Genomic DNA, 17,156 nt, shown 5'->3' with positions numbered 1-17,156 from the left:
AAAGGAGCTCCCTCCTCCTCACTCTGGCCATCATCCCATTACACCACATCCCTCCCTGCCTCCCCAAATCCTGTCCCTCATCTGACACACATTTGGCTAGGGGCAGAAGTGCAGTGGGATAATCACAGATTTGGATTGTGTCCTCACTCCTTCCCTTTTTGTGTCTCTCTGTGCCTCTGTCTGTCTCTCTCTTTCTCCCTGTCTCTCCAGAAAACCTGAGAAAGGCATCCAGTATCTGATAGAGCGGAACTTTGTTCCAGATACTCCAGTAGGTGTGGCCCACTTCCTGCTCCAGAGGAAAGGCTTGAGTAGACAGATGATTGGCGAGTTCCTGGGTAACAGGCAGAAGCAGTTCAACCGAGATGTCCTTGAGTAAGTTTATAGCGCCTAATGTCTGTGTAATCTTGTATTTTATCTGCCCTCTAGGAACATACATCATTATTTTATTTCAAATAGGGCTGTCAATCTATAACCTACACTCATTCAGATAATCTTTTAGCTTCCAGTTAAGGAAGTAAACAGTAATAAAAATCCACACAGGAAATTGCGGTGATACTCAGATGAACAAACGGACTCAGTTTATATCCTTCGGTCCTTTTAATAGAGAAGGAAAGTCATCAAGATCTCATATTTCCCAGTAGTGTTTCTTTGCATCATTCAAATAGTGCCCCTGTTTTGCACCTTGTACCGGGCAGACTTATCTGAAACACACCGGCTCTGTCGGAGCCCATTGAGATTCAGTGAAGGATAAGGCCAGGAAAGGTCTGTCAGTGTCAGTTTGACAGGCATATCTAAAGGGCTCCATGAGAAAATGTCAATGAATCCTGACACGCAAGGTATCAAGGTATCAGAGCTGCAGAGAGCTGAGTCACAATCGTCGCTTCAGCTGACAAGAAAGTTTTCCTTTATTTAAGTAAAATTATCAGTGTCGCTGTGGAGAAATAAACCTTTATACATAAAAATCATGCATTAAGGCTGCTGCACAAATAAACTTTTTTAAATGAACAGCAGGCATATAACACTGTTATTTTAAAAGGGTTGTTTGTTGTGACAAACTCTGGAGCTCTCTGTGATTGAGTGTCTTTCAGCTCATGGTTGCTTAAACAAGGCTATATTTTTTTTTTTATCGGTAAAGTGGAGATTTATACATGATGACAGTATTTGTATTTTCTGCGTGTCAGTACTGTTTGAAGGGATGCATTTTCCTATATTGTATATTGTAGTGTACATTCCAACTTACTGCTGCTAATTATGTTTTTTTTCCCCAGCTGTGTGGTGGATGAAATGGACTTCTCTGCTATGGAGCTTGACGAAGCCCTCAGGAAATTCCAGGCACACATCAGAGTGCAGGGAGAGGCACAGAAAGTGGAGCGTCTGATAGAGGCCTACAGGTAAGACGCTCCTGACAGAGAAGTTTGTCGCCAGCTCGGGTTCAATGATGGGTGGATCATGAAAATAATCACCAAGACATAAAATTTTTCTATAGCAAAGAGGAATAAACTGATCTTTTCGTTTACATCAACTTTAGACCAGATGATTTTTATGTGACCACAGAAGTGACCCCAAAAAGTCACTGTCTCCCTTCAACCAGGTCACTGCAGAAAATAATTTAGAGAAAATCAGTCCAAACAAGGAAAATCTCCCTGAGGGCTGCTGATGGATGTTATTTGTCGCTCAATTTTTTACTCCAAACCTCTAGTACAAAGGTGTTGCCATGCCCACAGAGAATTAGCTTCGAACGGCATTGGACAAGGACATTTCGGCCTCAGTAAACACTGCAGTCACTGTTACATGGGGGAGCTAACGATAACTGATCATCGAGCCTTTGCCTGCAGCTCCGTCCAGAAATGATCATGAATTCACTTTATGGTGACTCAGAAAGCTGTTAAATGGTCTGTCTGATGGCTGCAGGCTGTATTGATAGTCTTCAGTTTCACTGGCTCATTGTGCTTTTGACTTGAGGCTATGGAGCATTATTTAACTGTAGATGATTGTACCTCGGATAGTGACAAGCTCAATATCAATATCAGTATTGTTATTGATATCCTTGACCATAAGTGGAAATAACAGGGAGCACTAACAGGGAAGGTTACTGATTTATTTTGCTATGAAGAAAAGTCTTCATGATGCTGGGTTTTTGATCTCCTTAATGACAAACTTTTTGTTTTGCATGTTCAGTCAGATCAATTAATACAGTTTTCCAGCCCAACTAAAATTTACCGCTTGTGTAATAAAATCTAAACTAAAATCGTGCACAAGCATATTTTCTTTCCTTATGAAAGCACAGAGTTAAGTTGTTGCTTAAGTTGAGTGTCAACAGAGCACCAGCTTTGTAAGGACACACGCTTTCAGCTTCCATGGTGTGAAAGACCGCTTAATACGGAGTATTGCTTCCCCAAATTCAATCAGTAATTTCAGCTGTGCTTTTACAACAGTCATAAAATTCCATTGTGATGTTGTTTGTTTTCAATGAAGCTAGTCAGCCTAGACTAGATGAATGTTTTTGTCAACATTACTTGCTTTGTACGTCCCATGTCGGAAAGACATGCAGCTACTGTTTGCTGTCCTTTTTGCATGGCTTCATATATTTTAAAGGTAAATAATCAGCCTGCCCAAACTCACAGCAGTTGCTACTCCCCTGACCTTAACACTCTGTATATTACTCTGTGCTTCAAATAATGACACAATGTAGGCAAATGTACAGAGTCAAGGCGGAAGTAGGGATTGATAAAATCTCGAATGGGCTAAGTAATTGTCAGCAACATCAGCCCCCCCAGCTGGTTGGAAGTACGTTCATGGATATTTCAACGGTCAAATTACAAAGCCGACATTGTTAATTGATACCAACGATGGCTCCATAACAGCAAATCGTTTAGCCCTTTTCGGTCATCACGGTTTTGACTTAACAAGCCAAAACAAACACCAAGGGAATGTCAATTTCTCATCAAAAACAATTTGATTTCATTTCATTTTAGCTTTAAATTATCTGTGTCCAATATCCTCTTCACAGCCAACGCTACTGCATCTGCAACCCTGGTGTGGTGCGACAGTTCAGGAATCCCGACACCATCTTCATCCTGGCCTTTGCCATCATCCTTCTCAACACAGACATGTACAGTCCCAACGTCAAGCCTGAGAGGAAGATGAAACTGGAAGACTTTGTTAAAAACCTTCGAGGTACTTTGTTCTACCTTACTGCACCATGTTCAGCTTACTGTCAAATAACCATCAGAAGCTGTTTTGCAGCTCTAAGGATGAATATTCTGCTCAAAGTGAGTTTTGTGCTTGTATTTTGCCTTGATTAATGGCTGTGTGAATAAGGTATTTTTTTGTGTAAGCCATGGCCAAGAAAGCTCTGCTGTTGAGACAAAGCACTTTCTAGTCACCCTCAACAGATTTTGAGGGTATTAGCAGGGGCTTTGTGGCATGGGCAACTCATTTCTCTGCCCATTGGAGTGTTAGTAATTAAAGCACAGTGTTGAAACGAGGAGAAATGCTCATCCTCAGAGAGCTCTGAAGGACATCTCTGTACTGTGAGAAATGTGTGCAGTGCAGCAGTATGTAAGTAAATTCAGGAGTTCATCAGCTCTCTTAAATCTGTGAATTAATCATTAATCCTTCTCTTTTTTCTCTCTCTTCTCCTCTCATCCTCTTACAGGAGTGGATGATGGGGAGGACATCCCTCGAGAGATGCTGGTAGGGATATATGAGCGGATTCGCAAGCGAGAGCTCAAGACTAATGAAGACCATGTGTCCCAGGTTCAGAAAGTGGAAAAACTCATTGTTGGAAAAAAGCCGGTAAGTTTGACTTTGCCCTTGGGCTGCTGCGGTAGAGTGTGACCACTTTTTATCTTCCCCTCCATTCAAGAGCTGAATCTAGTATGGGCATGCAAAACCAAATTACCCAAAATACCTCTGAGGTGTCACAGAGAGCACTTGCTTATTCATGGCCAACATCCTCTAAAAATGAGCAGAAATGAAAGAGCATTCTTTACCTGAGCCTACTTTTGTCACTATGTGACACATCAATTTTTCAGGGCCAGAGACCTTCATGCTGAATAACTGTAATATGTCTTTTGCCCTAAATGCTGGACAAGAAAAGTTCTGTCTGACAAGCTCTGAAATAATAAATGAGATAAACAGCCTCACACCCAATGATCTTGTATATATTTACTTGAAACCCCACCCTTCCCTGGTGTCCTTTTCATCAAACTAACTAGGAAGTGTAGTGGTGAATACATACTGTAGATGTTTGTTCTGTGATCCAGTGTTCCCAATTTAAAATTTGGCCCATATTTCCTTTTGAAAATGAAGCAAAATATATTGGCTTTGATGGATCGTGAAGTTCCCATATGTGTTCATTGATCCCCTAAAATAACTCTTATGTTTGTCTCTCATTCACATAGATTGGCTCATTACACCATGGTCTGGGCTGTGTAAGTATTACTGTTTCTCTCATCTATGGCTGAGAAATATTGGAAAATACCAAAAGGATTAGTGGAACAGATGTAAACATAGTGGAATGTGTAAAGTACGTTTATGTCAGACTACTTTAAAAGCCTCCTCTGAGGCAACAAGAGCCTAACTCAGCAATGATGGTGTTTTGTGTGTGCAGGTACTGTCCCTACCCCACAGGAGGCTGGTCTGTTACTGCAGACTTTTTGAAGTGCCCGACCCCAACAAACCACAGAAGTTGGGCCTGCATCAAAGGGAGATCTTCCTCTTTAATGACCTGCTTGTGGTGCGACAGACATTATTCTTCCAGCACATAAACAACACACTTGCCATTCCCCTGGAAAAGTCTAAATCACAGTACATATTCTATTTTTTCTCCAAAGGTTACTAAAATTTTCCAAAAGAAGAAGAACTCTGTGACGTACAGCTTTCGGCAGTCCTTCTCACTTTATGGCATGCAAGTGCTGCTCTTTGAGAATCAGTGTAAGTGCCATGGATACTTTTATGTAAGCTGTTCCTGAAGGCTTCAAACAAACACAAAAGTGTTTCTGGTTGCCCAGAATGCCCACACTTCAAGGCAGAGTGAAAAGCCCGCTGACATATATTATTTTTACAACAAAATTAGCACATATATGAAGGTTTTTTTTTAAATGCAGGTAAACCTACTGAAATTGATTTCTTTCCATTGCAAGTGGATGAGTTTGCCTTTGGCTTTCTTTCTATTGATGTCATGAATGTACCAAAAACCCAGGGACAGATAAGTGCCCTTGACTACTGCAGAGTTATTTGACCAGGAAATAAATGCAGCTTGAACCCTTTCACACTGAAAACAAAAGCCAGAGGTTAGTGGGTGTAAGAGGGCTCAGTGTGAAACCAGTAATCGAGAGGTGTGATACATGATGAACTGTAAATGACGCTTTTGGACAGTGTCCCCTCAAAGGAACTCATGTTGTCTCGTTTTGTGCGTACAAAAAGAGTTGGGAGTAGCTATGTGAGGAGTCGATAGAGAAGTCTAAATCCTTCTCCACTCATGTGGCCAATCCTTGAATAACTTGAGCGTTGTTGTCAAAGTCTTTTTTTCAGGAAGTTACAGAAATTGACAGCCAATTCTGATGTCTGATTGGTGTAGAGAAGCGGGGTTTCAGATAGTGTTGTGTCTGAAGCATACTGACACTGTAATGGTAGTATAAATGTTGACTGTTATTGAAGCAACCCATTCCTGTGGCCTCAACCAGTGATCTCACTATTTTATGTGTACACGGGTTAAAGTGTTGACATTGTCACTCTTTAGATTACCCCAATGGAGTCCGTCTGACCTCAGCTATTCCTGGAGCTGACATCAAAGTCCTTATCAACTTCAATGCACCTAATCCTCAGGACCGTAAAAAGTTTACTGATGATTTACGAGAATCTATTGCTGAAGTCCAAGAGATGGAGAAGTACCGGATAGAATGTGAGTAGTTTTTCTATACAAATCAAATACTCATCTTTTAACCAGACTTACGTCAGTTCGAAAAGAGTTACAAAAATGAGTTTCTATTACTGCTAATATTGCATGTGTTTCCTGCACAGCTGAGCTAGAGAAACAGAAGGGGGTGGTGAGGCCCAGCATGTCCCAGAGTTCAGGGCTGAAGAAGGAAACAGGCAATGGTAACCTGAGCCGAGCAAGCCTTGATGACAGCTACGCCATTGGTGAAGGTTTAAAGAGAAGTGCCCTCAGCAGCTCCCTGCGTGACCTCTCAGATGCAGGTAAAATTACAGGTCGCCACAGTGACATAGCATCGTACGACTTATCCCAAGTAGAGTGCGTACCCAAGCTGGTTGCTGGCATGATACGATTCACATCCTTTGCGTGTTAACTGATTTGGAAACTTGAAAGACTTCCTGTTCCTTTTCAGTTTTGCTTTAGCTGGTAGCTGCATCTGACCTGCCAATGCAGAGTCTCAACACACTGCCTGTGAGCCATGAAGTCAATGAAGCGAGGAGATAGAGATGGGTGCATTTGCTAATGGACCCAGGTGTAATTTACTAGAGGCTATCAACTAATAATCCTGCGTCACAGGCGGGGGAGGAGGCAGCGCTATGTAGGTCACTGTGATCAATTTGAGCGTCTTAGCTGTAAGAGGAATTAATGTTGTGCGGTTGACTCGGGCAGGGCGTACAGAGTGGCCTCTACTCTGCAGAGCTGCTCTGCACAGACACTCTCGGTGACCCCAGCACATGCTTCCCACTGGTAATGCAACAGTTTGTCTTTGATTCAGTGCTCATTTGATGCTTTCTGGATGAGACACAACACACTTCAGTCGCGCTCTATATAGAGCCCAACCAGCGCTGGATTTTGAAGGTCTAGCTGTATTTCCTTCAGGAGCTGTTTTTGTGTCATATCAGTTAAAAAATTCCCCAAGATGTGATTTGGGTTTACATAGTGACTCATATTAATGCAGCTTCCTCTGCCCTTTAAGGGAGCTCTACCCATTTTGCAGATTGACAGATTTACACATGGTCAGTTTACCGGTCATGGGGAATACTACTAGGCCTGTGAAAACAGCTGTTTAATGTCTTAGGTCCTTTGTCAAATCTGAAGAAGTAATCTTAGTTTTGGCTTTGAGAGTTCAATCTTTAACAAAAAGCCTTCATTAGAAAGTGGGGACCTAGAGTTTGATAAATGTGGACATTTAGCAGACAGTGAGGCTCTAGTTAAAAGACATAATATATGTTGCATTATGGGTATTGTGGGATCCTGGCAGTACATTAGTCTTATTGTGGACTAAAATTCAGGATGCATGTCAAACTCTAAATTGCTGGAGTAATGTAATACAGCCAGAAGTTTTTCACTGATGGGAAGGTCTCCTGCCAGCTGTGTCTGTAGACATGTAGAGAAATCTTCGAGTTTAAAGTTATCCCAGAGGCTGACCTTGTTGTGGAGTTTTAGCAGTGACTTGCTTCCTCCTTTCCCCTTAGTCTTTATTTGCCTCCCTTTGCCATCCTGATAGTCTGCTGCTAGCTAGTCACGTGACACTTTTGTCACCTTAGTGCTAGACAGAAGGGATGTGTGCACCTTCACGTGTTTGCCAGGCGTGTCTAATCTGTCATGTTACATGTCCTGGGCAGGCAAGCGTGGGAGACGCAGCAGTGCAGGATCACTAGACAGCAATATGGAAGTAAGTAGGATGCAACTGTTGCTGAGCTGTCCTCTGACTTTATTTTTTGCTCTGAACACACAAGATTTTTCTTCTTTTGTGGTTTGAGTTTTTTCTGTTTCGTTGTGTTTTTGTCGTGAGCACCTTGGTCACTGTGCATGCATTGGGCTGGACGGGAGCGATCCACTGTGGCTGACACGTTAACCCCTGATGTACACAGCATGACACCACTAATGTTACTCCTGACTCACATTGGGGCTGCTCTGTATTGATGTTAGACTCTCATCTTTGAGTCATCCTTATTTGTGTAGTGGGTTAGATCATTAGCCATCTCTTGTCCTTTTTTTTGTTTGTTTGTTTGTTTTGTTTTGTCAAAGTGAACCTGGCTGTGCCTTGTCAGTTCCAGCTACTGCATGCCATACAGTTTCAGGTGACCAACTCTGCACTGCTTCCTTTCACCGGCTCCTGAACTTGAAAAGAAGTTCCTCGCCTTTACTTTTTTACTGTCACACTTAGGCAGCAGTGTAATTTAGTTAAAGTGTCTCAGCATGGAGGCACAGATGTTTAACCCTTAATATACTCTCGTAAGCCAAAGAATCTGTGTCCTGGGCCTCTGCAGTGCTGGGGCTGTTGCCACAACAGGACCTTTTAAGATAAGGTGGTCTTTAGGCCTGTCACAATAGCTATGTTTGGTGGACAGTAAATGGTCCCAGAATTTATAACAAACCATTTTATGCCACTGATATGATGATATAACAGCAGAATAATACAAGTAAATCCTTTCAAAGAGTACTGTACTTTTTATTTTTAAGAATTTAGATTTAGAGATTTAGACACTGGACTTGAAATGTGAAAAAAGTATAAAAATGTAAATAAAATAAAATAAAAAAAAACTATCAAAACAATACATAATATCTTCTGTTAATAAAATAATCCTTAGATTATTTTAGATACTGTGTGTATCTGTGGCCTGATGCCCATTAGGTCAAATTTAAAACATAAAATTTAAAAAATAGGTCACAAGTATAGTTTCTTTTTTTTTTTAGATCAATTGATGTTCATCAGAAATCCACCAAACCGGTGTAATTATCTCACTTAAAATATGTTAGCTGTTAGCTAACATGCTAGCCTGGATTAATTTCATAATCTAACATAATCTTCATTAGAAGAATGAATGGGGGCACAGTCCCTGTATCCTCAGGCTTTTGAGACTGGCTTGTTTGTCCATATTCGGATATATTAAATGAGACTCACTGTTCCTGCCAGCAGCACCCACAGAGAGAGCAAAGATGAATAATCTGTACTCCAAATTGACTTGGGTTTCTCATTTAATTGAGCACCGACTGCTCCACCCTTGGGACGCAAGCACTACTAGAACTTACATAGACTGCTAGTGAGGCATCTTTTTGGTGATTATGGCCTTTTAAAAAAGAAATACCCTGCCATAAAAAATAATGCTGATACAATGTACAACTGACAGTATAATTAAAACCCTAAAAACAGTCTTCCTATTGTCAAAGCAGTCTGACAGTCCAGTTAGAAGTTTATAAATGAATTATTCTAAGGGTCAGGCTGCTCTGCTCAGTTTAGTCCAGCACATTAAGTTTATGAAAACACATCATTACTACAGGATCTACTGAGTCACCAATGAATATTTTAGTTTGCATGTTATGCATGGCTCTGAAAGTTCTGTTTTGTTTCTGTAACATGAACCTTTGTTTTGATTGTTCTGGAGTTATCCTGTTATTCTGTGTCACTGTGCCCATACAGAAATCCTATAATTCCTATGAAGTTTTTAGATTTTGTTAGTCTTGCTGAGTGGGAATTTAGAAACATCAAAGCAAATTAATTAACTCAGTGGTGCCCTTAGAATGAACCTGAACCTGAAAGTCGAAAACAGTACCGCATAATAATGTGTGTACTGTATACAGGCTGTGGCTTAGGATTGTTCTACAGAGGCTCCAAAGTGGGAGCACATGAAAGTTTAAGAGTGTATTGTAACCTCAGAAACCAGATATAATAGTGACAGGAACTCCCAACAGCATCAGCAGTCAGAGAGAGTCTGAAGACTTAAAAGCCGTTAGTCATGACAGTGCAGATACCACAGGCTCTGACAAGCTCAGCAAACTGAGCCTCCAAACCTTTTAGAGAGAGTCAACTGTGAAATGTTACCATGGATAGACAAACAAAGGCAGTGAACTGGAAAAGGAAATGGAGAAGCTTTTCCACAAGGCAACACAAACATTCTTGTGAGATCTTAGCTCAGCTGTAGCTGGTCGTGCGGTTTCGCTGCGTGAAGAAATCGACAGACGCACTGCAGAAGCCAAATGCACTGGGGTGATGTGTTTTTCAATCTTCAAATATGGCTTTTGGTCCTTAAAAAATATATATATATTATATATTGATCAAATCCACAGTAAGTAGACCTGCACGTTTCTGCTGCCCCCCACTGGACTTCCTTCTGTGACTCCGTAGTGATCAGACCGTCCTCTCTCTTGCAGGGCTCCATCATTAGCAGTCCTCACATGCGGCGGAGAGCCCCCTCCAGCCGAGACTGTCCGTCCCGCCACAGTGGCCAGTCCCTGCCCAACTCCTCTTCACTGCTTGGATCTTTGTTTGGCACCAGACGGGTGAAGTCCCCCAGCCCCACCCCACAGCCTCTGCACCCCACCCTCATCTCCCACACCCCTCATCCGGCCAACCTGCACCACACAGCCCGGGTGGAATCAGACACGGCGGTCCCCATGCACCACGCCCAGTTCTGCCATATGACCCAGAACCCCCCGCCTTACCACCACCACCACCACTACCACCCACCGGCCCACTTACAGCACCCCCCGCACCAGTACCACCCGCCATCCTCTCATGGCCAGCAGCCGCCATACCCGCCTCACGCACCGCACGCTCACGGAGGCCACCCAGCGCATTCCTCCCACCCTGCTCACGGCTCCCACCACCATGGCCCACCGCCAGCATCCTCCCAGGCAACCAGCAGCACCAAGCCCAAGCACAGCGGCATCAGCACAGTGGTCTGAGGGACACAGGGTCTCTCTGTGCTCTCTGACTGAACTTTGATTTTGCTCCAAGGCTCTCGACTGACGAGACGGTCGCACTGTGCATCATTAGTCTGGGGATGAGAAGCCAGACGAGATCCTGTGCCTCCTTCATCATCTTTTGTTACCCTCGTCACAGGGGACGTTCATTCAGTATAAACACAATTCTTTTCCAGTTGCTCCTTTCACTTCATTTCAGGTTCATTTAGGTTATGTCTGCCTGCTTCAAAAGCGACAGTCAACAACACAAGAGCATGCACAAAGACCACGACTACTGTTTCTCCTCAGTAAATTCAAGGAACATGATCAAATTTCTTGCTTACTAGTATTTTACAAAGTAAATAGTAACCTTGACTCCAATGTCTACAAAGTGATTTTATGTAGTGAGAGGGTGAACAGACAGACAGAGACGGTCATCCTCAACAGTAGCTGTACGAGTATTTAATGTAGCGATAGCTCACAGTGCACTGTGATATCTCTGTTAGCAGTGATAAATGTGCCAATTATTGAAGCATTTACTAATTTAGTCACAAAAATGCTTTATGTATATTGTGCAGAGTATTTTGTAAAGTAATATCAACTGTTATAATTATAATTGTTATTATTACAGAACAAAAGGCATCAGTTCAAACTCTCAGTATTATACTCGCACATAGGTGGCGTAGTTTCGCTGTTAAGGAAACAAGCTTTCAACAGTTAGGCACTTCAGTAAGCTGGGACACTACTGTATTTGGTTGCCTTTGAGCTAGAACTCTGTGAAGATTGTTGAAGGCCGGTGCAGACCTGAACAGGGGCCTACATACAGCCTCACCCACTGCACTTGTCATTGGTTCACCTCGCCTGCTCTGGAAGGCCACAGCGAGCTGCTGAGCAAACTGAATGTCTGCCCTTCAGTACTGGCTGCTTGTCTGCCATCATTTTATTTTTTTAACTATTTTTTTAGAGTCCAATAAACAATCTGAAATGCTCTATGTGTTGTACCACATTCTGGTAGGATTCTTCAAGTCCATTCTGCAGGAGAAGCAGGAGGAGGTGTTTTGCATTAGAAACTGAAGTAGTCTGTGCGAACTGTGTAGCAGGGAAACAGCAACATGACTGTTAAAGTGTCTCTCGTGACGTGGAAGCTCTCAGCTGGCTGAGTGTGCCCTGTCCCTCTTTGGTTTCACTGTGCGTCTCTCGAGCGGCGAGCGGCGAGCGCATCGTGCAGCGCTCTTTACTCCCTTGATCGGACTTTTCCCCCGGAGCTACACGGATGCCACAGTACAAAAAAAATCAATAATTATCATTCTGCTATGGTGATAGTACTCTTATGCTTCACTCACCACAAATGGCAGTTTTATATCAATCACATTTCTAACATATTATGAGATGGCTGGTTGTACCTCCCAGCCATCCTGTGCACAGTATCTGTGGTGCAGAGCGGAGGCAGGGGGCTGGTGTGCTGGAGCATATTTTCTGTTGAAAGTGATAGACACAGCACTTGTTCTACTTAGTTATATCAATGGCAGACATTAGTCTATATCTGCTTGGAGACTATGAGATGGATTTTTTTGTATGTGCAATATGTATTTACTTTGTTGACAAAGAACAATTGCAATCTGGTGGTTGTTCTGTTTTGTTAGTTCTGTTAGTTTTGTCTTTCTTTTCCCTGAATTTTTTTCCCCCAGTGTTCTTTGTCATTTCTGCCTCAATGTTTCAGTGAAGTGCAAGTATCCACATGGATTTGGAGGGACTGGACCTTCCACACTGATAAAGAATGTCAAAGAAAATAATTGCATGTGATGATGTATTTTGAGGCTATTTTCTAACTATTGTGTATTCCCAAGCTATATCAGTGTTACAGTTGACAGTTGTTAAAAATGAATGGTAGAATAGTTTTGACTTCTTCAATTACAGCTGACTGAAGTCAACTATGTATTTGTGTCACAGGATAACCAAATCTGTATCTTATGCTGATCCACATACAGTAGTTCACTGGGCCTTTAGTTGTACAACAGTAGTTAAGGCTGGATGTTAACACAGCTGTGAGAGGAAAGGTGTGCAGGTGAGAGATGTGCTACGTCATCTGGGAATCGTAGTGTAAATGGACAGACACTTATGAGTATAATGAACGGAACTCTTTTATCCTCATATTTATCATCTGTCTCAGACACACCTTACTGTTGTTAAGTGATGTCCAGTGGATCAGTATTCTTAAGTAGTTTTTCTTCAAGGTTCGAGTTTTCCAGATGGCACGTTCCAGTACAACACCCTTAATGAAAGGTTTATAAGTTGCCTCTAATTTAACTAATTAACTATTAATAGCTAACTAATAAAGGATTTACCAACGCTTTATACATCAGTAATAGCTCATTCATAAGAACTGCTTTTGGTTTGCCATGTTCTGGAAACAATCCCTTAGACTGGTTTTTATCCCGCACCAAATGTTGCAGTTGATCAGCAGACCAGTTGATTGGCGACAGTACACAAACCCGGCATTGTAGTGTTTCACTCCCATAAACAACACATAAACACCTGTATTCACTCTAATGCAATGCAAAACATTAACCCTCTGAGATAAGAGCCCAGGTGCTTTCTCACAGCAAATGCCATATATTGGTTGACGCTGTTGTTAAGGCCGTCCTCTGCTACACTGATCACAAGATGAGCTTTAGGACCTCTGCCAAATACCTGTCAAAGACATTTTTCACAACCAGGCAACCCAAATGTTCCTTTCATCATTACTGATCTGTAAAGCATTAGTAAAGAATTTATTAACAATTTTGGAAGCCATCAGTTACAACCCAAAGACTCTTTGCGGGGTTCCTTGCAGTTAGACATTTAGGATTACTTATTGGATAGAGGTTTCATGTTTAAAATGTCACTTATGAATCAAAATGTGCTTTGCTACTAATGTACCATAATCTAATCTAAGATCTAATTTTGATCTGTTAAATACAACATTTAGTTTAGATTCCACTGATTGAGAAATGTGCCAATATAGCATGGTCATTACATTTTAACATTTTGTACCAAATAAATTGGGGACCAAATTACCAAATCTACCCACCACAGTTGACCAATCACAACTTCTGTCTTCACACCCAGGACTGATCGCTAATATGTTGAGGAACAATAGTGCAGACAGCAGCCAAGAGGAAACCTAGTTGTAATGAATATTAAACATGAGTGTTTTCAGTCACAACCCTCGAGTTTCTTCAGATGACTGATCTATTGTAGAACCTGTCCAGATTCCATGTGAGGTGCTCTTTTGCATGCCATTGATGCCTATTGTCTCTTTTTTTCTCTGCTTTTTTTGTTCTGTTTTGTTTTTTTAAGTGTTGTTCTCTTGAGCAGCGGGCTTGAGTAGACTCCCCAACTTTCAATGTAGCTTTGATTTGTCTGACTGATGCTTGTTTACATTTAGATGATTTTTGGCCTACTAGAGTGTCTTTTCATTTAAAGTTGTGTCATTCTCTTTCGGCATGCATTTCACCTCTGTTTCCATTGTACAGTTTAAAGATATGGCAGTATGCTGCCGAGTGTAAATAGAAAATCCATCTGAGGAAATCTAATGTAACTTGATGAAGAGGGTTTGAAAGAGAGGAACCATTTGCGGGTGGGTAGTAAAGAATGAGAAAACATATGTAAATAGTCTGTAAATTATTATCATTATTATTATTACTACTCAATGTCTGCAGTTACATTGAAGCTGCATTCCTGCTCCCCTCTGATATTTACATAATCAACTGCTTCTCTCTGCCTCCGACAGGACTGAATTATCATAGGATCTAGAGATGAACGGCCAACTGTTACACAGTTAACACTGCTTCTGACTTATTTCCTGAGACGCTCCTGTTCTCTCACACTCACAGCCCACTTTTGAAATCAAAGGGAAGGGAGGAGTGCTCTTATTTTATTATGCATTCTGTTTCTAAGTAGACAAACCCCATCGATGTAAAGCTAGTACTGTGACAATGTTGAGAACGCAAAATAAAGCGATATACTGTAAAACCTGATATGCTTCTGCTCTTTTTTGTCAAAGGATGTAATTTCTTTGTCTTAGTTTAACTTTTTAGTTATAATATGTAATATATAAGTAATTGTTTCCAGAGCCCTTGAGTTTGACATACATACTTAGAACCACAGTTGTTTTCAAAATGGTCCTGGGGTCAAGGACCATGCTAAGCTTTTCTCCCTGATTCCTTGAGTTCAAGGAATGCCCTTGCATAGGTGTTTCTGCAGTCTCTAGAGCACACTTAAGCTTTTGAACACCACTTTTTCCTGGGACTGTACTAGTTCTTCTCTACCTAAGCAGGGAATGCTTCACACTGCTTTGCATGTCCTTTACCATCTCAGTGGTTAGCACTGTCGCCTTACAGCTAGGAGGTCCTGGGTTCGATTTCAGTCAGTGCCCTCAACCAAAGCAGTGGCTCAGAACTGGAGTCGGTCCCTGGGCATGGTCCAGTAGCTGTGTTCCTGATACTTAGTGTGGGTTAAATCCAGGGTACATATTATCCCAGAGAATACGCTGGAGTCCAAAACAACTAACAGTGTGATTAATGGACCGCTCCCCCTAAGCCAAAGTCACCCAGTACAGAAATAGACTAGTATGGCTGACACCTCACATTTGGTATTCCTTATTTATAACTGTAACTACTCCTCCATTGAATCAATGTGAAATTACCCCATAAATCTATGTATTAGACACAGTTTTAGAAATACTGATGCCAAAAGCCCAAGTTTCCCTGGTGCAAATCTACTCCACCTCATAACACATTTTCAAGGATTCGAGGAACTTTTATTGTCATACCAGCTCACATTTACATTTACATTTGACTTGCCACTAAATCCAAAGCCTATAAAACTTTTATATATATATATTTCTTCACACATTTATTTATTCATTCAACTGTAAATTTTATCTTTCAATATGGTGGTTAAAAGGATGATTGGGAGCATTTAACACACTGCTAGGAAGGATTAAGGTGGAGAAGCACCTTATGTGTGTATTTATTCATTCACTGATTGTCTTAAACAGTCACAGTAAAATGTATTGTGTTTAGAAAATGACTTAGTAAACTCTCAAAACTTGCAATATGTAATTTGTGTGAAATTGTTAGGTGGAAAGCCCTTCTGGCATCTTGAAAATTGGGTGTTTTAGGTCATCTTCTTTCCTTAATGCAGTCAGTAACATCTTTTATCAGACGTTCCCTGCTCTGTAAATCGGCAGATCTTTTATAACAAAAGGTCTGTGTACTCCAGCTCAAGTTGAGGTAAACCAGATGACAATGTATGGTGTTTTGTTTCCCTTCAGTCTTGACAAATATCCCTCCAGAGCCGCTAAAGACATAAATTTACGTTTACCTAAAAAGTTGGTTGAGTTCCTCTTCATCCCCACCTTCCCAGAAACAATACTGAGAATGTGACATCTGTGTTCTAATTAGCAGCTATACAGCCCTGCTCAAAAGTGATACAGACTTGTCTGTGTTTTCACTAAACGCTTGGCTATCCAACAACAGGGACAGTGACGCCTTTGTGTAAGCTTAAATAAAATGTTCTGGAAGTTGTCACTGCTGATGAAAGTTTTCACAGCAGTAGACTAATTTCTTTCTCAGTCTTGCACACCTAACACGCCTGGCTGCCTGCCTGACTGTGGCAGGTGGTCTGAGTGACAGTTTGCCCTGTTTATTTGTTCGGCCCTTGAGGTTGGAGCTAAAAATAGATCCAAGCTTTGAGGGCCACATCATGAGTGTCAGCAGGACGATGTCATCATGCGGCTGGGAGGGGCTTAGCACAGCAAAGGAGCAAAGGTATCTTCTGCCAGCAAAGAAGGGTTTGCATTACAGAGATGTCCACAGAACAGCTGCTTAGATTTTGTTTCTGTTTGTGAACAGATTTTTTTTTTCAGCTTTCTGATATCTTTTTTTGGTGGATGAAATTAGCCTATACTTAAACAAGTTCTCCCTCATTTTAATAGGCCGACTGTTTTATTCATTTTTCCTCCACTACTTAATGGTTCCTTTGTACATTGCACCCCCAAGTGGTCTTCTTCCCCCATTATTATACATCTGTCAGGCTGTATTCACAACTGTGAGGCAAGCACAGTTATTTACTAAGCTGTATCACTGACAATACAATTCATACGTATTTGCATGACAAATGCATTTCTTATGATTAAAATACATTTGAACTTGTCATCTGATACCCCACCCTCTGCTGTTTTTAAGAAAATGGTGCTGTTAGAACAGTCATATGTGTAGAACACGTGCGTCGCTAATGTACAGCTAATGACTGGCATGTCCAAAACAGTTTGAGAATCAGCTGACCACCATACTGTAAATGAAAAAAATAACTCACTTCACTGTGTGTATTTGTATGCAAAACAGAGCATGGCTTGGATGGGTCTGTAACACTGAATTTGGAAATGGTTTTTAGAGACTACATGTGTCACAAGGCTAACGGCCAAGAGTTTACTTGAACCTGCCCATGTTGGTATGAGCTAAGAGTGGGTGGGTGGTGCTGCTGG

The 17,156-nt window shown here is 41.5% G+C and overlaps 1 protein-coding gene across 5 annotated transcripts in view; it reads left to right on the top strand.

Annotated features, from left to right (window-relative positions):
- The window catches only part of iqsec1b (IQ motif and Sec7 domain ArfGEF 1b), a 171,515-nt gene extending 156,871 nt beyond the window's left edge, over positions 1 to 14,644 (top strand). For 4 of the 5 annotated variants that reach the window (XM_046381610.1, XM_046381601.1, XM_046381624.1 and 1 more), the window contains 11 exons: positions 211 to 372; positions 1,269 to 1,391; positions 3,011 to 3,177; positions 3,659 to 3,798; positions 4,407 to 4,436; positions 4,616 to 4,741; positions 4,839 to 4,938; positions 5,747 to 5,908; positions 6,028 to 6,204; positions 7,567 to 7,616; positions 10,097 to 14,644. In XM_046381610.1, coding sequence (XP_046237566.1) covers positions 211 to 372; positions 1,269 to 1,391; positions 3,011 to 3,177; positions 3,659 to 3,798; positions 4,407 to 4,436; positions 4,616 to 4,741; positions 4,839 to 4,938; positions 5,747 to 5,908; positions 6,028 to 6,204; positions 7,567 to 7,616; positions 10,097 to 10,630 — 1,771 coding nt within the window. In that variant the 3' untranslated portion in view covers positions 10,631 to 14,644. The remainder of the gene's footprint in view (positions 1 to 210; positions 373 to 1,268; positions 1,392 to 3,010; positions 3,178 to 3,658; positions 3,799 to 4,406; positions 4,437 to 4,615; positions 4,742 to 4,838; positions 4,939 to 5,746; positions 5,909 to 6,027; positions 6,205 to 7,566; positions 7,617 to 10,096) is intronic. The other variant, XM_046381630.1, reaches the window with a different exon arrangement.
- The last annotated feature ends 2,512 nt before the right edge of the window (positions 14,645 to 17,156 follow it).

The sequence above is a fragment of the Scatophagus argus genome, chromosome 3 (assembly GCF_020382885.2).
Source record: "Scatophagus argus isolate fScaArg1 chromosome 3, fScaArg1.pri, whole genome shotgun sequence".
NCBI classification, from domain to species: Eukaryota; Metazoa; Chordata; class Actinopteri; family Scatophagidae; genus Scatophagus; species Scatophagus argus.
Note: the sequence above shows the minus strand (reverse complement) of the source record. Positions and strands in the feature narration are given on the sequence as shown.